A 26,883-nucleotide genomic window follows, 5' to 3' on the forward strand; every position below is an offset into this window, starting at 1 on the left:
GTCTTTAGGAGAACCAGGGACAAGATGTCAAACCCTTTGCTGAACTCTGGGTTCTGCTCAGAAGTACCAAAGTTTAATGGAAAGAACATGGAACTGGATGTAGCTTTTGATCATAGTTCCGCAACTTAGGAGCTGGAAGATGTTGATCAAGACTGGTACAGGTTTTGTGCTTTATATATATTTTTACCATAGTGGCACCAATGACACTTTATTTTTTTAATCTTTTTCATTTAGAATTTTAGGATAATGTGCAAATAAAATTTGGAGTAATGTTTGCTACAAGCCAAATTAATTTGTAAGTTTAATTACAAGGACTTTTTCTATGCAGCTTGCTGTTTCTAAATCTCTATTTGAAATGGCACAATTACTTTCACTATTGTTATTATTATTATTATTATTTTAAAGAAAAGGTCAGAATTTTACAAGGATTACACTTTCTAGCAGAAACAAGGTTGTACCATTTTAATACCTATATTCTAGGGCCTTATGTTTGGTTAACAAATACATTCTCTTTTCTTTTCTTTCTTTTCTTTTCTTTTTTTTTTTTTTTGAGATGGAGTCTCCCTCTGTTGCCCAGGCTGGAGTGCAATGGTGCAATGTCGGTTCACTGAAGCCTCCACCTCCTGGGTTCATGCGATTCTCCTGCCTCAGCCTCCCAGGTAGCTGGGATCACAGGGACCCACCACCACGCCCAGCTAGTTTTTGTATTTTTATTAGAGACAAGGTTTCACCACCCTGGCCAGGCTGGTCTCAAACTCCTAACCTCAAATGATCCACCCACCTCCACCCCTCAAAAAATGTTTAAGGAGATCTCTATTTCTGAATTAACTGTCACCTCATGATTAATTTGATTTCAAACATTAGTCTGGTTATACTTTGTAGCATTTTCAACAAAACATCAGTATTGAAAAAAAGACCTTTATATAAAAAAAGGACTGCATTTCTGCCATGGCTATATTTTATTTAGAGAATATGAGTGTTTCCCAATATTAAAAATATATTCATTCTTAAAAAGTTACCAGCAAAACAAATTTTCTTGGATGGATACAACTTTATTCTAAAATCAATAGGTAGAGTGAATGTGAATGTGCGTAGGTGTGTGTGTACCCTCAGAAAAATCACTCTATACATATAAGGAAAATAAAAATGAAAAATTAATCATACACTAAGAACTATAAATTACAATAATGAATCCCAAAATGGATACAATGATTGAAGTTTTAAGTACAATTACACAGAAGAAATGATGATAGAAAGTGTTAGAAGAGAAAAAGCACAATGTTCTGTCATTGATTGTTTACTTGCCCTTAAACAAAATGCAAAATCTATGCAGATCATAGATTTGTAGTAAGATTTATACTTTGCATGTGGCAACTATATTCTAAGGTCATTATAAATGTCTGTATTGTGAAGGTAAATTATGTTCTGAGAATTGTGTTGGTAAAGAGAATTTAAACTTTTAGGTTTTCATTTCCTTTTCTTAATAATTTAACCTTTTATTCTAAATTTAAAAATGCAATCAGAAGTAAGGGCTTTTCTTGTAAAGTTTATCAAAATGAAATAGATAATAATTTGCTTAAAAAATCCCAATCTATTGAGAAGCAATGGTTCTATTAGCTTTAGAGAAAGGATATTTCCTGTGGGACAGATGGTCATTTATTCAGTATTAGGTCCTATGGATTACTCCAAAGGCCAAGAGATGTCAGAGGGAGGGGCTGTATCTTGGCACCTGGGACAGTAGCTCATATGGAATAAGATGCTCTGTGTGACTGAATCTAACTCTCTTAGTGCAGGATTAAGTCCATGGACATGTCTTCTTGAAGTTCTAAACTGTGCATGTATCTATAATTGGTTAAGAACTTCAAATCTGGGACAACTAACTTTAAATTCTGGATGTTCAAAGAAATCGATCACCTTGGACAAGTAACTTTGACTCATGGAAGTTGCTGTTAATTCTCCTGGAAATTTAGGCAGAAGTTCTTACTGCAAATCAAGTTCCTATGCTGCAGCATATATTTTTAAATCTTCTGTTTTTCTTCAAATGTTCTTTATTAATTTTAAAGCTTTGAAACTATTAGAAATATAACAAACGTTGTTAAAGAGAATTTTTAAAAACTGAACATACTGACTATAAAAGAAAAAAGTTTTAAAAGTACTATAACCTTAAAAGAAAGGCTAAAATATTGAGAACAATTCTGTAGGTGCCTAAATGTATTAATCACCATCTTTTTTATGAAAACAAGACAAAATTGGAATATTCTAATTCAAAAACCAAACAAAATATTTTCTTTTTCAACAATGAATTCACTAAAAGATTTAGAGATTTGACAAGATGAAGAATTCACACAAAAATACACACATGAACCAAAGAAGGAGGCTTGAATTAGAATGACAGTTTGTCAGCTAAGTTTAGGGCTAACGTGATGCAATGAAATTGTCCTTTTTTACTAACAAAATAGTAGCAATATAAAACTTTCTGATTATAAAATGATAATCATCTCAATCCTGCATTAAACTACAGAAAGCAACAGCTCTTCTTCCTGTACTCAATATTTCTTTTTCACTTCCCCAAGGCCAAATGTCATCATTTTTTATAAAACAAAATCAAAGCCAAATGGTAAAAATGCAAAGATTTGGTTAAACAAACAGTCAGAATTTCAGTGGTTTTTATCTTCAGCATCCCAAGCAACCAAACAAAGCCAAGATATTGTTCATCTCCTTGACAGACAAAGAGCCTCAGAGGTCCAGAGTGACATGCCCGAAGGCTGGCACGTGATTGGGCTAATTAAATTAAATAGCAGGAAACAGCTTTTCCATATGCCACTGCCTGGCCACACACAAACTGTAACAGTAAATCTTTTATACTAGTCAAGGAAAAGTGTAACCATTAAAAAATATACAGTATCAACACACCATCCAAGAATCAGAAGTTACATATCCACATAACCTCCCTAGGCCTGAACTTTAATGCCAAATGTTGAAAACTTCCAAATTCACTTTAGGGGCCATCTAAAAGTCCATGGTAATTAAAGAAGATGAAAAAGAAACAACTCCGCCCATAAAGGTTCACTAACACTAACTTCAGCTAATATTCTGATTGCTTTAAGAACACATTTCTATACCAACTAAAATGAAAACCTGAATAGTTTTGAATCAAAGTTAAAATAAAATCTATTGCTCATTTTCCATCACTTTTAATTTCTTCCTCCTCATTACTCAACTGAAGATGAAGAGATGTTTTAAAAGGCATAAAAGCCTTTGGAATCTTTTGAGAAAACTCTCCTAGTAGGCGCCCCACCATTTTTAGGTCAATGACACAATTTTCTCTAAGTTTGCCACTGCAGTTCTAGGCTTTTGGTCAAGAAAACATCATTTTAAACATATCTATACTTTCATGTTTCTAGAAAAGTTCGCCTGGGTTGGTAGGTCCCATTCATTTTTATCAGTCATGGTTTATATTGGCATTGATTTCTAATGCAAAGAACAAGAACTATGCAATAGTAATTTCCTGGATAAAGAAACCAGGAACTAAGCATTGTGGTGGAAAACTAAACGCAAGAAAACTGATTAATAGAGATCCCACATTAGAAGACTGCAAGCCACTTTTAAATTAGAGACATAGAAAATGTAGAATCATTGCAGAACATCCATGGCTTATCTCTTTAAATAGAAGCATTAAAATATAATATACAAAATGTAAATGATACTTAATTTTTAAAATAAAAATTACACTTACACTACCTAGTATTCACAGGTTATAAATAGTCCATTTTCTATGCTTCATATTGAAATTAAAAATTTTCATAAGATATATTATTTCTTACTATATTAAAGATTTACTGAATTAACAGAACATGATCTAATAAATTTAGTAGGATCAATGTTACTCCAAGAAGAAAAGGAAAGAGAGAGAGAAAGAAAGAGAGAGAAGACAGAGGAAAGAGAGGAAAGAAAGATGAAAAGAAAAAGGAAGAAAGAAAGAAGGAAGGAAGAAAGGAAGGAAGGAAGAAAGGAAGGAAGGAAAGAAGAAAGGAAGGAAGGAAAGAAGGAAGGAAGGGGAAGGGAAGGGAATGGAAGGGAAGGGAAGGAAGGGAAGGAAGAGAAAGTCTAATTCTTTAAATGGAAATTAGAAAAAAAATTTAAACTAGATTGTATCATTGTTTTCACATGGTTTAACCAATGTAATTGTAGGATGCATAAGTCCACCAAAAAACTTGGGTAAAAATGTCCATTCAGCTGTGTTTGTATATGTATAAGCAATTGTTAATGGTTGTTCCCTCATATCTGCCTTTAAAGTTAATATTTGAATGTAAAGAGCACCAAAATCCAAGAAATTCAAAGCCTGCTTGACAATGACCAAGCCACACTGGAGAACTGACTTGGTAGGACCCAGTAAGTGACTAGCTTCTAAAGTGAAGACAGGACAAAGAATGAGTTGAAGCAATTCATTCCTCCCCAAATAGCTGGATTTATCTTTCCAGACCTTTACTAAATCCAATCCTCTCTCCATCTTCATTTTTGCACCAGGGTCCTAGACTAAGACTGATTAATCCCTGGGGTCATCCACCCCTGTTAAATGCTCCAGAGAACTCACAAATTAGTGAGCAAGAGAGAAACCGAATGTAAAGGTTATGATAGACTTGCACAAACAGAACTTTAAAATAAGCCTCGAATGTTTCAAGTGAACATTCTTTAAAGAAAGACAACAAATTTAAATTGTCTAACATTGAATGGAAATTTACTAGACATTAAACAGAACAAGAAAATATGAACCATATTCAAGAGAAAAATTAAGCAGTAGTAGCAGACTCCAAAATGACAGAAACAGAATGAACAGAAAAGGACTTTAAAGTAAACATAAATACACTCAAGGATTTAAAGAAAAATGTGAATATGTTGCAGAGATAAATGGAAAATATATCTATATTTCTAGATGTCAAAACCTCAAGATCTTAAATTAAAAATTCACTGGATGTGATTAACAGAAGTTCATCTACTAGGAAGAAAAGATGTGTACAGCAATAGAAAATGTACCGAAGAAAACATGAAAAAAAAAATATGGAAACTTAAAGATCTGTAAGACATGGCAGGTGCCTGTAGTCCCAGGTACTCAGGAGGCTGAGGCAGGAGAATGGCATGAACCCAGGAGGCGGACCTTGCAGTGAGCTGAGATCGCGCCACTGCATTTCAGTCTGGGAGACAGAGCGAGACTCCATGTCAAACAACAACAACAACAACAACAACAACAACAACAACAACAACAACAACAAACAAAAAGATCTGTAAGACAGTATCAAGCAGTCTACTCTATGTATAACTGGAGTCCCAAAAGAAAGAGAGAGAAAATAATTAGCAGGAAAACTATCAGATGAAATAACACTTGACATTTTCTAAACTTTTTTTAAAAAGTGCAAACCCACAGATGTAAGAAGCCCAGTGAACCAAACAAGGATATACACAGAGAAAACCATATTAAGGGACATCATAATCATTTTGCTAAAAACTAGTATTAACCAAAAAATCTTATAAACAAGTAGAGAAAAATAAGCTACCTAATGTTAAGAGTTACTAAATAGCAACAGTAATCAAGATTCTGTGGTATTAGTGTAAAGACAGAGATCAATGGAATAAAATAAAGAGTTCAATTGATTTCTAACAAATAGACCAGAATAATTCAAAGCAGTAAGAATAATCTTTTCAAAAAAAGAGGTGCTGAAAAATATAATCCTGTAAGATAATGAACCTCAACCTATCTTCACATCATATCAAATTAATTCAAATTTCTCTTTCATTTAAATGTTTAAACTGGAAGAAGAAAGCAGGAAAACAAATCATTCTTGAAAGGACCCTAAAGCACTAACCACAGAAGAACAAATTGATAGACTGGGACACATCAAGTGTTAGTGTTAGTGCTTAAACATTCTGCTCTTCAAAATGGAAGGCCAACTACAAAGTAGGTGAAACTATTTGTAACATACATATGTGGAAATAGATTGTATCCAAAATATATAATTTGATAACCCACAATAAAAAGACATGCCTCAATTTAAAAACTGAGCAACGTAATGCAGTCATTTGCTGCATACAGTTAGAAAAACCCGACAATATCAAGTGTAGACAACAACACAGAGTAATAGAAACTCATACATTGTTGATGAGAATGTCAAACAATAATTAACTACAAATGATTTGTCAGCTTCCTATAAAGTTAAACCTATAATGTACAACTCATTTTCACTTCTAAGTAATTACTCAAACAAAATACAAAAAATTTCTACAGAAACTTATATAAGATATTCATGGTAGTTTCATTCATAATTACTCACACCTGAAAATAACCTACATTTCCATCAATAGGCAAATACATAAACAAATTGTGGCATATCTGTACAGTGGCTAATTATTCAGCAATAAATAGGACCATATCACTGGTACATACACGGATAGATCTCAGAAGCATTTTCTGATTGAAAAAAAATTCAGACTGAAAATATCACAGACTCTTTTTTATATGATTCACCTAAATGCACTTCTAGAAAAATAAAAACTAATGTATAATGTCAGAATAACAGATCAACAATGGTTGACTGGGGCTGGGAGGAGAGTGAGGATGTGAGCCTGAGTATAAAGAGGGCAGGAGGGAATTCTCTGGAATGATATAAATATTCTCTATCTAGATAGTGGCACATACAATTCTCAAAGTTTATTAGACTCTCTGTCTCTCTCTATATATATGTCAAGTGCAGTTTGTATGGATATTATAGTTCAAAAAATAGATTAAAATCACTAAGATTTGGGAAGTTGTATGTAAACAAAAGTAAAAATAACATTTTAAAATTTTAATTTAAACAGCATGCCAAAAACCTCAGGACATTAAAAATTAGAATTTTTTTTAATCCCCGAGAGAGCCCCTTTGTAAGGAAAAAAATATTATCTGCTTCCATATCCAGAAAAACGTTATAATGAAATACAACTGACCATTGTAAACATATAAAGACATAAAATATATCGATTTTAAGATTTGTATGCAATAAAGAAAATATAAAATAAAGGAACCAAGTTGTATATTTTTATGAGTTTGTCAGATAATTCAAATAATTAAAAGCAAAAGTCAAATAATTTATAATTTGCTGTAGAAAAACATTAAATGTGCTATAATTCATAAAGTATAAGTTTTTTTAAAAAAGGATTTGATAGCACCATCTTCATGACCAAAATATATCTAAGATGCTTAAAATACAGTGTAAAGTAGACTTATTCTTCACCATGTTAAATGAAGGTAATAGAGAGAGGACAAGTAGCTATGCAAAATTATCCAGTCGAATTACTTAAGATCAAGAAATCATTGCAAGATTTCCCATTCTAAGTTCTTTGAGCATTTACCTAACTAGAGATAGTAGGTGGGGGAGAGGGGAAGTTCCCCAGAACATTTGTTAAAAAGCAGAGACAGAAAAATCTTAGCGTTCTTTATTTCATGCTGATTCCAAAGAAAGACAGAGTCCATACACAACCCCGCACTGCTAAATTTGACTGGCTTTAAAAATAAAAATAAAAAAAAAGAAAGACAGAGTCCAATGCAAATATGACAAGAGAACCCCCTGTGGGCTACTAGGCAATGCCAGTTTTCTGAGTTTTGCTTTCTGATTGATGGCTTTGGTGCTGATAATAAGATGGGAATTAAAGTTAGAGGAGACCTGTGCACAGACATAGCTTATCCAAAGATCCTCTGTGATCAATACATATTCTTAATACATCCTTCGGAACAATGATCATGTTAATCATTCATACCTAGAGTTGTTTTAAAATTGGTGAATCATTAGTTGAAATTTGGTGAAAAAAAATCCAGTATTCTTTTTATGGGAGGTAAGAAGAGACAGACAAAAAAGCAGTGGAGAGGAAGAAGAGGAGTAATGTACTCACAGGGTCTCCCAAAGAACATTTGAACCTGAGGACTTCCTGTAAGTCATGAAAGGGCTGCAGCTGAATCAACCCTAGACGGTTCTCAACTCTTGGGGCAGGGAGGAGAGGCTGAGCAGCCTCCTGCAGTAACTTGGGCCGTATACATATTGCCATTTTTTATGTGTGCTAGGACATGAAAAAGGTGGGAAGCACTGTTCTAGAGTTTTTTTTTTTTTTTTTTTTTACAGAAGAGAAAATTATTCATTATTAAAGACTGAAATTGAGTGTAAAGTCAGCTCCTACCAAGGAGAACAAAGTTACTAAAGTTCCAAGATATATTAATGTTACTATTCATAACAATAGCTAATTTTTACTGTGTACCCATTATGCTAGTACTCATTACACTATTTAAACATGTTCACACATATAAAGCTCACAACCCCTCAACAGAAAAATTTAGAATTCCTGACCACATTTAACAAACAAGTAAACAGAGATTTGGCAGAATTCGGTAATTTACTTCACATGGAGCTGCTAGTAGGTGGGGAAGTTGGAGTTGCAACTCCTGCAGACTAACTATAAAATCAATATTACTGTACAACCACTAGGTGGTTACACTTATGAGGCAGTTCCATGCATAGATCTCAAAGACAATGCAAAATGCCACTGTTTTTGATGCATACATAGGGTTTGATGCATACCTAGTCAAAACAACACATCGATTTCCACATTCAGTAAGTTTTCTTTAAATATGCATAAGGAGGAGACTGATTGACTCTCTAAGAAAGATTAATATGAATCATTTTGTCTTCTTTCCAAGCCCTCACTTTAAAAAACTATCTATAGAATACGTGGAAATAGAAAAATTAATACTATAAAGAGGTCATTCAAATGAATCTACATATTGTATTTTTATCTAAAAGTGTATGTTAGATATTAGAAGTCATAGTCAATTCATATACAAATATAAATTTTAAAAATTAATAAGGTGTGAGTACTGTTAAATAATAAATTCATCAAGAAAAAAATTTCCATCATTTACCATTAGCTGAAAATTAACACATAGTAGCTATTTTTACTAAATCCAGTTTAAAAAATATATTACTAAGGAGGACACTGAGGACAAGAAATAGTCCATCAAGTAAAAAACGACTCCACATTTCACATAGAAAACAACAGTGAGAATAAAATCATAGTATGGAAGAAAATGACCTTTAGCCATTTACATCTGACTAAGAACAATGTAAAACAAAAACCATTAAAATAAAGTTCAGCCGAGCATTTCATAGATTCCCTGAGTGGCTCTAGGAACAATGGTGAACACAATAGAGTACGTTTTCCCTGACCTCAAAAAGCAAAAAGATATAATGCCACACAGATAATGATTAAAGAAGGATTACATGGGAAACTATGGAACTGACTTCAAGTTGGCGTGTTCAGAAGGGCTGGAGAAATCACAGATGGCATATGGGAGAAGTGAGTGCCTGGTCAGAGTATAAAGGTTGAATTATGAGGACTGTAGCTCTCTGATACCATGTAAGTGAAATATTAGAAAGAAATTACTGTGGGTTGTACCACAGAAAATGGGAAAATGGTATTGGTATTTTACAGTAAGTTAACTGAATTCGTAAAAATATCACACTGATATAAAAGGGGGCTATTGCAATGAGAGAAGCATGGATTTGTTTTCCTGTTCACTAGTAGCTAGAGAAAGCAAAGCCAAAGGGGAAGTGAAGAAATATGATGATCTGAAATCAGAAACAGGAGGACCAACTGCCTATAGGAGATAAAGGAATGAAGATAATCAAAGATGACTACATGATCATCTATCCCACTGTCTAAATGGTGGTCTCATCATCATCAACAACAACAACAACAACAAAGAAAAGCAGGAAAAACCAGCATATATTATGGATGAATTTACTAACTTTGAGATGAGAATGGAGCCATAAGTGAATTCTCCTTACAACTAATATTGGTAATAAAACACTTGGTAGACTCTGAGTTGTCTTTAAGGTAAACCTTTAAAGGATCTTTAAACCCTTAAACCATTAAGATGGCTCAGATCTCTGCTAACACTAACATTTTATGCCTCTATATTAATTAAGAGCAACAGAATGATACTGGCAGGAGTAAATATTCATTTGTTCAAGTTTTAGAGCCCATCGATTTTCAAATTGATGTGATGAGATCTATCAATTAACAAAATACAAAATGAGGTGAAGATGATCTAAAGCAGAAACATAAATACAAATAAAAATATGTGAGTCACAAATGCAAGCCATATATACTCTTTTTGAATAGTCACATTTAAAAGGTAAAACAGGTAAGATTAATTTTAATGATGTTATATGACTAAATATATATTTTAAATATTATTTCGATATGTAATCAATAGACATCATCCTTAATGAAATAGTAGTACACTTTTTGTACCATATCTTTGAAATCTGGTGTGCATTTTCTACTTAGGCTGTACCTCAATTCTTGCCAGCCGCATTTTAAATGTTCAATAGGTACATGTGGCTACTAGTTGGGACAGAGCAAAACTAGGGTTCTTTCTCCAGAAATTCTGTCAACAGAGGCATGAAGATCAAAGCGAAGACATGAACATTATTTCCACATAATTTTTTTAAAGACATGCTCTTGTTTTGTCACTCAGGCTAGAGCACAGTGGCATGATCATAGCTCAGTGCAGCCTCAAACTCCTGGGGTCAACAATCCTCCCGCCCTAACCTCTCAGATATCTGGGTCTACAGACATGCTTCCATACCTGGCCTCAACATAAAATCCAACTGTAATTAGTAAAAGTGAGTGACTAGGGTAGGATCTTAATCGCAAAAACTGCAATTACTTTTGCATCAACTAGTAGAAATAAGGAAAATGAAGATAATGTATGAGAAAATAAAGTCCAATAATCATGAAGTTCATATCTCTTTAAAAATAACTTAAATGCATGGAAGAATATTATTTGAAAAACAATGTGTATGATACAAAATGGATCAAAGACCTAATATTAAGGGCTAAATTTATATTAATGAAACTCTAAGAAGGCAACGTAAGTGTACATCTTTATAACCTTGGATTGGGTTACAGGTTTTAAAATATGATACCAAGAGCACAAGTAGCAAAAGGAAAAATAGATAAACTGGACTTCAGCAAAGTCCAATTTGATGAACTTTTGTTCATCAAAGAACACTTAAGAAAATGAAAAGAAAACTGACAGAATAGGAGAAAATATTTGCAACTTATATACCTGATAAAGGTCTACTACTGAAAATATATCTGAAAGCACTTACAACTCAACAACAAAAAGATAAGCAAGTCAACTAGAAAACGGGCAAAGGACTTGAATAGATGCTGCTCCTAAGAAGTTACAGAAATGGCCAATAAGCAAACAAAAAGATGCTCAACATCATTAGTCATTAATGAAACAGAAATCAAAGCAACAATGATAGCACTGCATACCCACTAGGATGGCTATCATCAATAAAGCAGGGAAAATAACAAACGGAGAAGATTGGGAGGAACTGGAACATTGTAGCAGAAAATTAAAATAGTTCAGCTATGTGGAAAACAGTTTGACAGTTCCTCAAAAAGTTAAACAGTTACCATATGACCCAGAAATTTCACTCCTAGATATATACCCAGAAGAAATGAAAATACATCTTCTCACAAAAGCCTTGTACATGAATGACGACAGCAGCATTACTCATAATAGACAAAAAAAGTGAAAACTGTGTGTTCAACTGATGAATGAATAAGCAAAATATTGTATAGCCATACAAGGGAATATTACTCAGCCATAAGAAGGAATGAAGTACTGATGCTATGGATGAACCTTGAAAATCTTCTGCATAAGGAAAGAAGCCAGGCACAACAGGCCACATAATGCATGACTTTATTTATATGAAATATCCACAGTAGGCAAATCCACAGAGATACAAAGCAGCTTAGTGGTCGTCAGGGGCAAGAAGGAGCGTGGGGTTGGAGTGACTGCTTAGTTGGTACAAGATTTTTTTTTGAGTTGGTATTAATGGAAGTGTTTTGGAATTAGATACTAGTGACAGCTACACAGCACCATGAATATTCAGAAACTTATTGAAGTAATTCCAGTAAATATAGTGAGAATCGCCTATACTTGAGTTAAAATGCAGAAGAAGCCTAGAACAATATACAAAAATAGGAGACAGGATATTTTGAAAACTATGAATCAGAGAATCTGAGGATCTTAGGTAAAAGCTATTAAAAATCAGGCCAGATTTCAGAAGGTGGTTAGGGCACCTGGCCATCTCCAAAACATTATTTCTGAATCAGACTCTTCAAAGGGCTTGAAAAAGGTAGATGACTGGGCTCCCAGTCAGAACAACAGAATCAGAACCTCTACAGGTGTGGTCAGAACCTGTTTCCCTCAAGAGGCTTGTCATGCATCTTTCCACTAGAATACCACTTAGGAGATCTAGAACGTGACAACTGCCTCTATTTTTCCCTTCCACAGCGTTTTATACAGACTACTGAAGTCAAAATTATTATCAGGTGCGTCCTTGATAGGTTTAAAAAGTCTGTAAAAGGCAGCGTCCTGATGGTTTAGAAATTGGACTTTCTTTGCACTGGCTGGGGAATGAAGGTAAGAAGTAAAGGAGAGCTCTGAATCTGCTAAAATCCTTTCTCCTTCCCCCTAAAAGTTAACCAAGTGTGGCCCCTCTGTTTCACTCCCTCCTAGGACTGGCTATGGTCAGAAAAAAGAAGTCCACACATTTTCATGATTAAAAATGGTTGAACAAAATGTGTGCAGGATTAGAACCCTCATCTAACCCTAATCCTCACTAGAATTAGAAAAAAAGAAAAAAAAAAAAAGAGCTCTAATCACTAATCTCATATAGAAGCTATTAAAAACACATTATTGATTCGGTTGGGCGAGGTGGCTCAAGCCTGTAATCCCAGCACTTTGGGAGGCTGAGGCGGGCGGATCACGAGGTCAGGAGATCCAGACCATCCTGGCTAACACGGTGAAACCCCGTCTCTACTAAAAACACACACACAAAATTAGCTGGGCGCGGTGGTGGGCGCCTGTAGTCCCAGCTACTGGGGAGGTTGAGGCAGGAGAATGGCTTGAACCCGGGAGGCGGAGCTTGCAGTGAGCTGCGATCGCGCTACTGCACTCCAGCCTGGGCGACTGAACAAGACTCCATCTCAAAAAAAACTAAAAAAAATTTAAAAAAAGATTATTCATTCAAGACAGTTTGGTAAATGCTAATGAGGAGAGACAGAGAAACAACTGAATAAATTGGACAGAAGTAAGCATATCGGGCAGATATAAAGAATTGTTGCACCAACACAGCACAATGGTAAAGGTTGAGAACAGGGACTCTGGTGTCAAAGTACGTGAGTTCAAATTAAAGCTAGACCTCCTAAATCAGTGACCTTGACTTTAATTTATCTGTGTTGCGGTGCTCTCATCTCTACAGTGGGATGGCAATAATACCTCCTTCGTCAGGTTATTATGAGGACCCAATGAGCTAACAGACATGAAGTGCTTGCACACTGTGTGTGTATAATAGATAAAAGTAAACATCTTTTTGTAAATCAAAATGATCCCCAAAAGTTGCATTGCCTAAACACAGTTTACAGCCTCAAAGATGTTATTATAAAAAGACATGTAACAACAAGAATATAAACATTTTTAAGCCTACATAGACATGTTGTTGGCATGTCTGAAAAGTTATATTCCCAATATACTTTGTATTTGCCCAAATTCTTTGACTGCATTCTATATTTTCCTCTTGAAATGGAGATGAAGGAATGATCAATAATAAAGGGAATAATAGTCTGAAACTCATTCTTTTGTATCTCCAAGTTCCTGATATAATCAGTTACAATTGGAGACCTCAAATTATTTATCATTGTAAACCTTCAATCATACACCCACAATTTATACATATTACAGCGATTCAAAATTGTACGCTTCAATTATTGAAAAAAACACAAAGAAATGCCAAATTAAAAACAATATATCTATTAAGTACTAGGTTTCAACAAAAGGTTTAGTGTCTGAATTCCTTTTCAACATCCTTTGAAAAAAAAAGGAGCATATAACAATATATAGCAATTTCTAAAAGACTCTCTTTCTCAGATCTATGAAAAGTAGCAGTCCACACTTCATCAACCACCTTCAGCAATGAGAAGGTGAACTTTTACTGCCAGAAGAAAAAAATATCTAATGATTATTTATTTCAAGACTTGGCAATAACTATTTTTTCTAAAGAAAAGGTTTCTAATGCTAGATTGATGCTTTGTATTAAAACCGTCACCCTATATAACACTTCAGAAATCAGATATACACTATAAAACCATTTTTAATTGATTTCTCTAACTCATATTTTAGGATCTCTGGTACCAAGTTAGTCCTGTAATTTTATAGTTCAAAGGCAAATTTCAGGAAATTATAATTAGCAATAATGGTATTTCCAGAATTCTGACTGTATTCTCAAATGTATGGCACTATAAAATGATAATCCATCTGTAACAGTCAATAGTTATAGCTCCAGATTTCTTGATACTCTAACGCAATACTGATGTGACTTAGAGTATGGCAGAGTTGCCTTTACTTGAATCAGGCTCCTGTTCCTCACACTGGTATTATAATAATTGTTACCATATAAGGGGAGATCATTTAATTACTATTTTCTCTTTAAATTTATGTGCTGTCACTTTCTACTTGTATTTCAAGATCTCACTGTAATAGACATAATTATTACAACGCTTGGAATGTTATTCATTTTAATATTTACTGAGTGCTTGTTATATTCAAGGGATTGTGTTAAGCTTTTTAAAAATAATTTTTTAAGTTGAGCAAAGTTAGGAACTGACAACTATTTAGATAAAGTTTTATATTTAGAAGTTGACATTTTAATTTAAATACCAAACATGATAACATATCATGAAAAAGGTTACACTGGCAAAAGGAAAATGAAGCAAATTTTACATGTGTTAGCTATTTGATAATTTTGGATGTAAATAGTGGAAAGTCATTATTGCTGAATTTATTGTTTTTAATGGTATTAGATGTAACTGCTCAAAATGTCTTTATTTTCTTGTTTCAACAAAGACTGGCAATATATTTTGATATATGAGATCTAGTGTGCAAGCTTCAACTTCGATTAAATACGGCAAGTTTACACAAAGCCAAGTGTATGAAAGGGGATCTTTTAAAAAAAACTTTATTTGAGAAAGGAAGAGACTTATAACAGAAGGCAAGAAGGGAAACATACAAACAATATATTTACAACACAAAACAAGAGATCACCTTCGAGGGTGTAAATTATAATAAATACAGTAGATTTTAAAAGAGACATTTATCAATTAATTCTAAGATTATTTAAGTCCAGCTTTCCTTTTCACTGGTTCCAGGTAGTTTCTTGATTAAATTCAAAGACTATCAAATTCAAACAATTAACGTCCACCAACTGTACTGATGAAACTCTCTCAAATGACATTATAAAAAATAGTTTTTTTGTTTGTGATTACATATCTTTGAAGTAATATTATACAAAAGTCTGCTCAGCCACATGTTCCTCCCCAAATAAAATGTATTTTAAAAGATGCACTATCCCTTTTTTATGAGATTGAAAAAAGACTTTGAAGAAAATGAATATTTATGAGATGGAAAAAATATACAATTTTATCTTAGGCATGCCATATTTTTAATGCAAAACAACTGACAAAAAGTCATTTTAATATGAAGGAATATACTAACCAAAATATGTTGGTGATAGGGAGTGTTCCTATTATAGCTATTTGTCAAATTATCAGAAGGACTTTCATTATATGGAAAAGTTTTAAACTTTCTAACTTCTAGTTATGTTAATTTAATTTGAATGGAGACTTTTTTAAAAAGGATAATGTATCTTTAGCAGTAACATTTTTAAAGAAATATTTTTAAATGTCACAGCAAAATGTAAACAACACGTGCCAATAACATACAGTTGAACAATGTCTACATTTGGCAAAACTGCTATATCTCCTTTGAAATAGGATACTACACCTTGAAATACCTCGGATTTAGAAATATAAATATTTTAATAGAAAAAACCTCACAAAGATTCTAGGTCAATTTGGATTATCCATATTAAAGGGGTCTTAATACAACGAACCTTTAACTAGCTTAACAAAAGTAAACCTATAAAACAAGGTAAACATATCAAAAGGGAATATGAAGGAAATGTTCCAGTGAAAAGCTTCCGTAACAATTTCCCTACTTGTGGTGTTATTTTCTTAGACAATAAATCAATTCATAGAGTGCCCTTTAAAAACAGAAAGAGTAAAACACTATCCTCAGATTTTTTTTCCTACATTCCTCAGTACATGAATCACTTGGACTTCCTGTTTCCACAAGGCATTTCCTGTTCAGCCTCACAGAATCACTTTTCTGTAGGAGAACAGCAGGAACCTGACAAAGAACTGACTTGAATAAACAGTGTCTTCTGTTGCCTTCAAAGTTGTTTGTATTTTATAGCATCAAAGGACATAGTCCTCCCGAAGGTGCATTATGTACAAGTAAATTCTTTTGTTAAACCTATCTTTTCCAATTGTTATTTGTCAGAATGTTATGGTATATGCCCATGACATTATGGAATTATACTTAAGAGATTCTAGTGACAATATAAAATATGATACACCTTCTTCTTTTCAAACTGATTTTGACTTGATATCAGATAATATTCATCCTGTTACTGTGTTTTTTGCAATTGTAGATACAATATTGTATCTGATTGGACCATTATGCTGCACATTACTTCTCACTAACATTCGCATCTGCTTCATTTGCTCTTTTTTGATAGACAATGTCATCAAATTACACAAAATAAAAGTAAAATGAGCAGTGCTATGTGAGACATAATCTAATATTGAAAGTAGTGCTGCAGTTTGCATCTATATATTTAAAACCACCTGTATTCCTAATATGTTCAATTGCAACCTACACAATAACCTAGGACTACTGGCATGGTGACCAGAACATTTCTACTTAACTAAAAAAAGAGAGAGGAAGGAAGGGGCAGACTAACTTTAGCAGTGTTCAAGACTATAGTATGATACATTATGTACAGTGATGTGAAAATTGAATTCTACATGTTGCAAAAAAATCAAAAACTAATCGAATGCTTCATTGATCAGACTGGGAGACTATCCAGCAGTCACTGATCTCAACACATAAACTAAAAATAACAGTGAATTCGTTTTCCTTAGAAGTAACTGGTGTAGCAGGCTTTGGGATAAATTTAAAGCCTATCAATTGCTCAGATATTATATATCACAATTTTAGTGTAACAGGTATTTCCTTACCAGTGGATTTTCAATGAAACCTTGATATCTATATAGAGATCAGTATATAGAGAGACCTCTGTATAGATATATACATATATCTGCATTAGTTAGAATCTTTAAACACTGAACTCAAATCATCGAGAAATATAAACTGATAGGAAATCATATCCATTTACCAAAACTGCAATGCATTTCATGTTCAGATAATGACTTTAATTACAAATCCTGGAGCTAAATCTTTGCCTATTACCTGTTGCATAAAAGCAGCCTGCTCCCCAGATTCCATTTCCTGGATCTGAGCATCTTCATCACTGTCCACTGGTTCCTCCTTGACCTTCACAGCCCCAACTTGTCCCAGTGTGTCATCCACACAAGCACTGCTGTCGCTCCTAGTGCTGTTGCCACTAGAGGGCGCTCTGTCTTCCTGCATCGCCTGGTCCCCCTGAAGCTCTTCCTCTGCCTCCTCAAGGTGACTGCCTGGTTGCTTCAGTTGTTCAATAGATTTCGAAAGCAGCTAGAAGAGAGTGTTCAGGGGTTCAAAATTCAGTAGTTCTTGATGGTAACAGAGAAGCAAATTACACTTTGATTTCTAATAACTTTTACACTGTGATTTCTAATCATTGAACATATATTTCAGAATGAACTTGCAGGCAACAAGTTTCCTCATTCAGAATGAACTTGCAGGCAACAAGTTTCCTCAGTAATACGAAATCTGAAGTAGTCCCATTATTCCATATTGTATGGGTCTAGTAGGCAGGGAATAAGGTCTTTAAGTGTTGGGTTGTTTTTTCTTTTTAATGGATCACTCTTTAATGCAGTTAGAACATGGTGTACGAAAAGGTAAATAAACTATCCATGGAAACTCTGAAACTTTCAAAAGGACAAGTTTTGAAAGTTGAAACTGGCAATAATGCTTTCCTCAAAAGATAAAGGGGGTGATAAAAAATGTTGTCAATATCATTTTTCAACGAATGTTAAACGCTATAAAAGCCAGAACACAAATGCTAATAGTCTTTGTCTAATTTTCTCGTATCTATACAGAGAAACTATAGTCAAATGAAAAAGCGCCTTCTTATATATATTTGGAAGACACAGAAATATTCATTTTGATATTTGGAACTTTAGAAAGGTGTAAGATTTTTAAAAGATAATAAAATGCTTTACGAACAGACTCAAATGGAAATTAAGTATTAGAAAAGAATCAGGAAATTATTTTTTAATTTGAAAATCATTATTTAGACATTTTATTTTATAAATTAGATTGAACTTGGGTTTCAGAAGTCAATGAATTAACTGCTTAATGATTTTAAAAGATAATTGACAACATGCCTAACTTAAACAATAGCAAAATACCATAACATGAAAGCTCAATAAATGGGGAAAAGGTCTCAATATTATTTCATCTCACAATGGCCATTTGTTTTATTTCACAATGGCCCTGTGGACTAAATCATCTGTAGACCTTGAACTGTGTTTTCAAGAGTTGTTCGTTTTCTGCTAAGTCAATGCCTATGTAAGCAACATGCCAATTATTGTAACTAGCAGCACATTTATAATACTACTACCACAAACATGAATGCAGATTTTTCTTTGTCAAATTCATGCTTACCTCCTACTCACACATAATGAAAAAATACATGTTTTAAAATGTGAATACTTAAGTACTCAGACTTAGATGGACACCTCATCCTCTTTAGGCTTCTAGACTTTCCTGCAGTCCACACAACCTCAAATGGCCCTGGTAACACTAACAAAGCCCTTTAGTTTCACTGCATGTAGATTTATTAGGAATTTTCATTCATTTGTTCAACAAATATTTATTGAGTGCCAACCATGTTCAAGACACCATGCTAAGCATTAGAAAAATAGCCACTGCTCTGCCCTCATGGAGCTTATAGTGAATGTCTTAGAAAGGCTTCAAATACGTATTCCTATTTTCAAGTATGATAAAATGCTTTGAAGAAAGAAACACAAGGTGTTATAAGAGCACATACCGCTTGGCATAGCAGTGGAAATGGGGATTGTCAAGGGAGTTAAGCTGAGGAAGTGTTATGTTTAGGTTTAGACACAAAGGATGAAGGATGGAAAGGAGTTAGTTACATGTATGAGGGGTGGGAAGCAGGGGTGGAAATAAGGGTGGGGAGCATTTCTGGTAGAAGGCAGAGTTTGTGGGGACCTTGGATTGGAAAAGGAGACCAGCGCATCTAAGCCACCAAAAGTCTAGTGGAGTTTGAGAACAAATCGGAGGAAAATGCTGAAAGATAATGTTAAAGTAGATGATACAATTTATAATACATTTGGGTGAAGAGTAAGAATCTAGAGAAATAAAATATAACTTAGGAAAAACACATATAAGGCCTAAATATCACCAAAGTAAGTCAAACATGATCAAGCTAAGAAAACATATACCAATCAAAACTCATATCACAATGAAGAAATTTGAATATGAATTTCCTTTGTGCCTACCATCTAACATCCATTGTTACTGGGCAGTCAGGAGAAGAAGGACACATTCATTTAGTCATGGTTTAGACGACTTTAAGTATATTTTAGGAAACTATTTGCAGGACTTGTGTCCCAATTCTGAATTCTAATCAGCTCTTCTTATCTTTAATATGTAATACTTTGGATACTACTGAGATTCTGGAGAAAAGAGACAATATAATAGTCCTAAATTTTGACTACAAAGTTGTAGGATCCCATTTAATTGGCTGTTTAAGAAAGAATATGCAACAGCATAGAAACAAGCAAGATATTAAAGAAAAATTCCTAGTTTTGGCTGGAATAAGGACACTGAGTAACAAACATCCACTCATTATTCAGAGAGAGAGAGAGAGGGAGAGAGACTATCAGTCAGTGTTGCAACCCTTACTCATACCTCAGACTACAAATAAGAGCAGGTGAGGGGAGCTTGTGGGAAGAAGGGATTTATCTGAGAAAATATATTAGCCAGGTGAAGGAGGCTGCAGGAGCCCATCAGAGAAACCAACTGTAAGAAGACTGGACAAATGCTCACTGAGCTGTAGAAACTCTCCCTCTCACTAATACAGCATAGCTGAAAAGTTATTTGGAACCTGCTCAGTAGAGCTAGTGGACCAATGACAATCAGGAGTCAAGTAGATGCCCAGAGAGGTGTTCAAAAGATCCTGCCAATAAGGACCTCTTGAGGATAGCAGAACTTTATGGGATGTGTGGCTGTGGAATAGGAACTAAGTGCTGGATGAAAGGTTAGCCAGAGAGCCAGTATCCAGGAAATACTATGTCAGAAGTCCCTGCTTTCTGGGGGGTTGGGGGGGACCGTGACTTTGAACCCTAACTAGCTTCTGGATGTCTGACATTACAGGGAAATATTCAATAACTAAGAGGAAGCCACAAATATCACCCACCAAGTAAAAAGACTCTTCTGTTACGATTCTTCTCCTTCCTAATCCCTGGCCACAATATGGCCTCTCAGTGTCTCAACCTCTCAACCTCCAATGGTCTAGTCCTCCACTCTACCTCATTCCCCAACATTATGACCTTACCTGAGACCTGATCTTTATCAGTAACCCTGCATTCCTCTAAATCTCAATTTCAAACATCATTCCTTTCTTCTGGCTCTTTCTCAGAATATTCTGACACCAACCATTCCTTATTCCAGTGGGTTTTCCAAGCCACACTCTCACTACATATTGTCCCCTTCATTTGCTCACTTCCCTCCTTTCTGGACGAGGTTCCATACTTCGTTGAAAACCATTCCTTTATATTACCGTCAGTGCTCCTGCCCCTTTCAATATGGGTTTCACTGGACAAATAAGACTTCTAACCTTGGTCAATACTAAATCTCTGCCAAACCCAAGCAGCTGAATGAGTTAGGAAACAAATAAACAAATTACGATCATGCTGAGTGTTCTCCAAATTCATGACTACACCCTTCAATGGAGTCTCAGTGCTGCCTGGCAACCCCATTCCACTTTTCTAGTTAATTTACTTTCACTGTCTTATACTACCTCCTCTCCCTTCAAATCTCTAACATTTCCCCCTTTTCCTCACTCCCTGCGGATACGTTTGATTCTCATTTCATTGAGAAAATGGAAGCATCAGAAGAGAAACTCAGCCTGTTGCTACTAGCACATTTATTAAGCAATCCCATCCACCCCTCCTGCTGTTGCAATGAATGAAATGTCTGCTCTCCTATCTCAGTCAACCCCTTGGCTTACACCCTGGATCCCTTCCACTCCTGCAATTATCCACTGTGTCCTCCATCACACATATCCCCCTCTCTGCTGGAATGCTCTCACTAGTACTCTTTCAGCAGTATCATCCATCTTAAATAAAACTTTCCTTGACCTCCTCCCCAACCCACACCATTACATACCTCCCTTCACAATAAAATGCCGTGAGTTATCGCTCTTCACTGTCTTCATTTCTCTTTTCACATCCTCTTTAGAATCCAGCCAACTAGGCTTTCCTCCACATTATTTAACCAAAATCTCTTGTTAAGGTCAATAATGACTGCAATGATGCCAAACCCAGTGGCCATTTAAACATGATATTAATAGGTGGCAGCAAAAGTGAAGTATTTTAGAAAGGGAAATAAGACAAAAATCATAGCATTTTTGAAAATAAGAGACTGTTATTACCATTGCAGCCAAAGACCAGACAAACTGAGTGTTAATTTACTAGAATATAATTTCCCATAGTTAGCAAGTTAAAGAAAATCTCTAATATTAACAAACTCCTGAGTTTTCACGGAACATAGCATATGTACATTTTAACAGAAGACTTTCTGAAATCTGACCTGTGAAGTCACTGAAGTATCCAGAAATCACATTGTTCAGTCTATTAATCAAATCTGGTCAGTACTTACAACCTCACTGACGCAGATATGCATATGACAGTTTATATAACAATTTTCAGCATGCAATACAGAAACAATTCTATTTGTTCCGGTCAGTTTCTTTGGCTTCACCCACTCTTCTGATGTACCAAAGGAAACATGGGGAAGAAAAAAGCCAGAATGAATAACGTTGTGATCACTTGGCAAGAAGACCAAACGGTGAAATGGTATTTTTCCAAGAGCAGAATTCCTTCATGGTTTGTAAAAGAAATGTTTACTGACATAAAACAGTAACTTCTGAATAGAAAACATATAGATATAAAATGCTGCACTTGAAAATCTTCTAATAACATTCTTAAAAACCCTGATTTTTTTAAAGAAGGAATCTTATGCCTAAAAAAGACAAGTCATCTCTAAGATTGTAAAATAAGAATTTGTGATTTAAAAAGAGAAGCGTAGAAACCTAGAACTTTTTACACCACTCTACTCCACATTTTGCTCTGAAATAGCTATATATTCTGAAGACAACTGGATTAATAGAAGCAATTCCAATCTCTCCCCTGAGCTCCAAACTTGCATAGTTAGCTGCTTACTTAACTTCTTTTCTTAGATCTAGAATATCTAATAGACATAAACATTAAATACCTCAAAGATAACCTTTATTCCCATCTAACCCAATTGTATTGATCACCCAATCTTTCTCATTTGAGTAAAGAGCTTTACCCAACTGCATGAGCCAAATATTTGGGATTTATCCTTGTTTCTCTGTCACTCCTCTTTTTCATTTAATTTATAAGCAAGCCCTGGCAATTCAACCTCTAAACATAAAGGCTTTATCTTGACATGTTTCTCCATTTCTGCTGCTACCACTGTGCTCCTAAATACCATCATTTTCACCCCAAGCTACCCAAAGGCCCCACTCTGGGCTCCCTGATTGTCCTCTCGGCCCTCAACAATACAATCTCTTACAGTAGCTCTAATAATTATTTTTAAAATGTAATTTAGCTAACATTAATTCTCTGCTTAGAATCCCCCACTGACATCCTATTACACTTATAATAAAATTCAAACCTGTTACCATGGTCCACAGACTTTCAACAACCTGGCACCACCGACTTCTCTGACCTTGGTTGGCATATTGTTCTCTCTTTTTCACATGCTCCAGCTACCCGGGCCTCTGGCGGCCCCGTGAATAGAAACATGCAGAGTTTGTTCGCCCACAAGGCCTGAGTCTGTGCTGTGCTCTCTCTGCTGCCTCAAATCTTGACATGCCTGACTGGCTCCTTCTTATCATATTTTACCTCTGTTATTATCTCATTAATATATTTTCATTAGAGTCCTCATTGTTGTCTGGCATCATATCGCTATCTCTGTTTACAATATAGTTATTTCCCAGACTATAATGTAAATCTCATAGGGCATGAGCTTCACGTTTTTCATCATTTTATATCCCAGTACCTAATACATTGCATAACACCTAGTTGGAGCTTCATACGTTTCTGAAAAAACTACTAATGCTTAGTAACAATGCTTTGACACTTTTTCTCCTATGTTATAAAACAAAGTCAATGTCTACAGGAGCAATAACTACCCCTTTTCATCTTCTCTGGAATAAAATATGCTCTTCGTAAAGATTTACAAAATACAGAAAAGACAAATGGGACATCCGGTGCCAGTGTTGCAAAATATAAAAGCAGAAAGGGAGTTAATCTGCACTTCTTATTTTATTTTAGGTATCTGACTAAGGCTGTTTTTGTTTAAACAGTCAAATTTGTCACAGTGGAAAAAATTTCAATTAACTTCAGCAAGGAAAATTTACAAACAAAAGTCACAGAGAAATTCTTGCCTGCCAGATTTGAATAATTTCCTATAAAAGTTACTTGGTGCTATTTGTAAATTTCCAACTATTTACTAGGAAAGTGAGTATTTGGAATTTCTTGTTTTCAATGTGTTTCTCAACTACAAATATGACCACTGCAAAGCTGGTATGGGCTAACCCTTTTCTAATTTGTACTGCCACTGAGTGGCCCCAGATGTAGTTAGGAGATGTCTGCTTACTCTCAGTGGGGTGGCAGGGTCTCTCTTTGGTTGAACATCTGGAGGTGATCCCCTAGCAAGGTCGAGCTGTTGCCTTGCTGGCTAGAAAACAGAAGACGAAACATCTGTGGGACAGATAACTGTGCAAGCCTGTGTGAATCTCTGCTGAGGCCTCATCTGTAAAACACACTGTGTGCCACTCGTCTGACACCAGGTGAGTTACTTTGGAGGAGAACCCAGCAGAGATGAAGAAGAGCGCAGCTGCACAACTTCTCCTTTGCCTTTTGTCTGTGCTCGTACTCATCTGTCAGGCTGTCTCCCTATTCTCCGTGCTACTGTACAGCAATTGGGCCAAACTCTAAGCATGCCACGGGCAGCCTATGACCATTCTGAGTTTGTAACACACACACTTATATATACTCAAAAAGATGTTCTGTGTGCCAGATACCACGGTAATTTATCCAAATTCCGAACATCTTCAAGGATTACAACTAAACTTCAATTCTTATCAGACCCTGTCCAGGTCATAATTATAGCAAATCCTTAATTTTAGAATCTTACGTTCCATGTTTAACATCATATATTCTGTTGGCACATGATAAAAAATTCATTAAATAATATTTAAAGACTGTCACTAATCTTTACACGTTAGCACTTTAAGTTCACCTCTGTGTAAATTACATAACTTGATACAAGTCTATAAGTCACTATAAGCATACGTACTTTTAAATAAAATATGCTTAATTTCTATAATTTTAATGTTTCCCACAGAAATCCTTTGTATCCCAACAAATATCTTCAGATACAAAATATCTACTAAGAACAGGATCATATAAAGAGTAAATCTGTTCCTGATAGACATCTGATTTTCTGACATTGTCAACACATCATTAAATACAAGTGTTTGAATATGATTATTAAACTACGCAAAATTACCTTCAATGCAACTCACCACTTCCTTATTTTGCCCCAGATTTTAAGACAGATTGTACTTGGGGAATGGCAACAGCACAAGTTATTTTTTTGTTTTGTTCTGTTGTGTTGCTTTTTTTTTCTTTTATATAAATGTAATATTCTTCCTTTGGAAAATAAAACCTTTCCCTTAAGCTCCAAGGAAACTAGATTTAAAAATAATGATAAAATTCTGTCTCAATTCACAAATAGATTAGGTATGGACCAACTGTTCTCAAAAACAACATGCAGAGCTTGGAGGGCTTTCAAACTGAGAGGTCTACTTGGAGTAGAACTCCAACCTCAAGCCAAAATAATACTCCATGTCATTTTGCTTCTGTGCATTTTAGGGAAATAGAACCAAAATTAAATAACAAGAGAAGAAACATTTTCTGAATATTGTTTCATTATTCATACAAATTGAAGTCTAAACTGAAAAATACCATTTCTAAGCAATATTAAAGAGGTTCAAAATTAATCTAAGCACCAAGTGAATTTTTAATAAATGCTGCTTCATCTTTTTAACTCTAAATGATTGTCCAAAACAATGCCTGCAATTAAATTTTTTTCCTCTGGTTCTCAAAACTTCATAATATTGCGGTAACTTCAATAAGTGTTCGGGAAGGAAACTGAAGGTTTGTTCCAACTAGTTTGAGAACATTGCCCACCCATCTTTTCATTCTTCCAACAATTTTTTTTTTTATTGACCGTTTACTATATGCCAGGCCTTAGGAAAAGAGTGGTCAATCAAGCAAGATCCCAGCACACAGAAGGGCAGGCAGAAAATTAGCAACTGAAAAATGAAACTTGAAGTGACAGGGAACGATGAAGGAAGGGGTGAGCAGGTGGGTGTTTCTGTTTACTCTCGTTTGGATGGGCAATAAAGACCCCTCTCAATAGGTGAGGTTTGAGTTGAGACAGACCCCAAAACACAACTGAACCATGAGAAGAGGTGGAGGTTGAGCCTTCCACACAAAACAGTGGCTGGCACAACTCATGGAGATGGAATGAGATTCCCCAAAGATAAGAGAGCGGGCCAGTGTGGCTGGAGCCTAGAGAGAGAGGGAAGGGAGGAGATGATGAAGGCAAGGGGAGGAGGCAAGAATCAGATGATGACAGCCTTGTAGGCCACATAAAAGTGTTTGGATTTTATCCTGCAAAGAGGAAGGAGCAAGTAGGGTGTTTTAACCATAACATGATTTGGTTTGCATTTAGAAATGATCATTCTGGCTGCTACGGAAGACTGGATTTAGGCAGGCAAAAGTAGAAAGAGGAAGACTGAATTTTCAGAACATACAATCCTCAGCAAGAGTGTAGAATTCTTAACCAAGACTTCTTGGTGGGGGTTTGGATAATGTTTTTAACTAGGACACAAATAAGCAGTTTTCCCTTCTTTTATAGCACTGCATAATTTTATGTCCTTTTAAAAATTACATAATAGGATTTATTTCCCTGATAATCTTTAGGATCCTTCAGTTGACAGTATACTTTCTGCCCAAGTTTTCCTCCTTTTCTCTTTAAGAATAGAAAATAGAGGCATAGTGCGGAAAGGCATCCTTATTCTCTTTGCTAATCATTGACAGTTTTGGAATGGGTCTCAAAATAGACGAAATCTCAAACCAATGAATCCCTCTCTCCCAACTCATAAACATCTCCCTTTCCTCCATTGATCAATTCCTTATTTTGGTAAACTGGAAAGCAGGGCAAACCCAGTTAAACACAGTGACCAACAAAGGAAACAATCAGCAAAATGAAGCTAAAACCCACAGGATGGGAGAAAATATTTGCAAATTATCCCTCTGACAAGGGACTAATAACCAGGATATATATGGAACTCAAACAACTTAACAGGA

At 35.0% G+C, this 26,883-nt stretch overlaps 1 protein-coding gene across 25 annotated transcripts in view; it reads right to left on the reverse strand.

Annotated features, from left to right (window-relative positions):
* Positions 1-26,883, reverse strand: part of HDAC9 (histone deacetylase 9) — a 679,750-nt gene that overhangs the window by 271,854 nt on the left and 381,013 nt on the right. For 24 of the 25 annotated variants that reach the window (XM_023215937.1, XM_023215923.1, XM_023215936.1 and 21 more), the window contains one exon: positions 15,104-17,737. In XM_023215937.1, coding sequence (XP_023071705.1) covers positions 17,423-17,737 — 315 coding nt within the window. In that variant the 3' untranslated portion in view covers positions 15,104-17,422. Of the gene's footprint in view, positions 1-15,103; positions 17,738-26,883 lie in introns of those variants that run through there. The other variant, XM_023215947.1, reaches the window with a different exon arrangement.

Source organism: Piliocolobus tephrosceles, chromosome 8 (assembly GCF_002776525.5).
Source record: "Piliocolobus tephrosceles isolate RC106 chromosome 8, ASM277652v3, whole genome shotgun sequence".
In the NCBI taxonomy this organism is placed as follows: Eukaryota; Metazoa; Chordata; class Mammalia; order Primates; family Cercopithecidae; genus Piliocolobus; species Piliocolobus tephrosceles.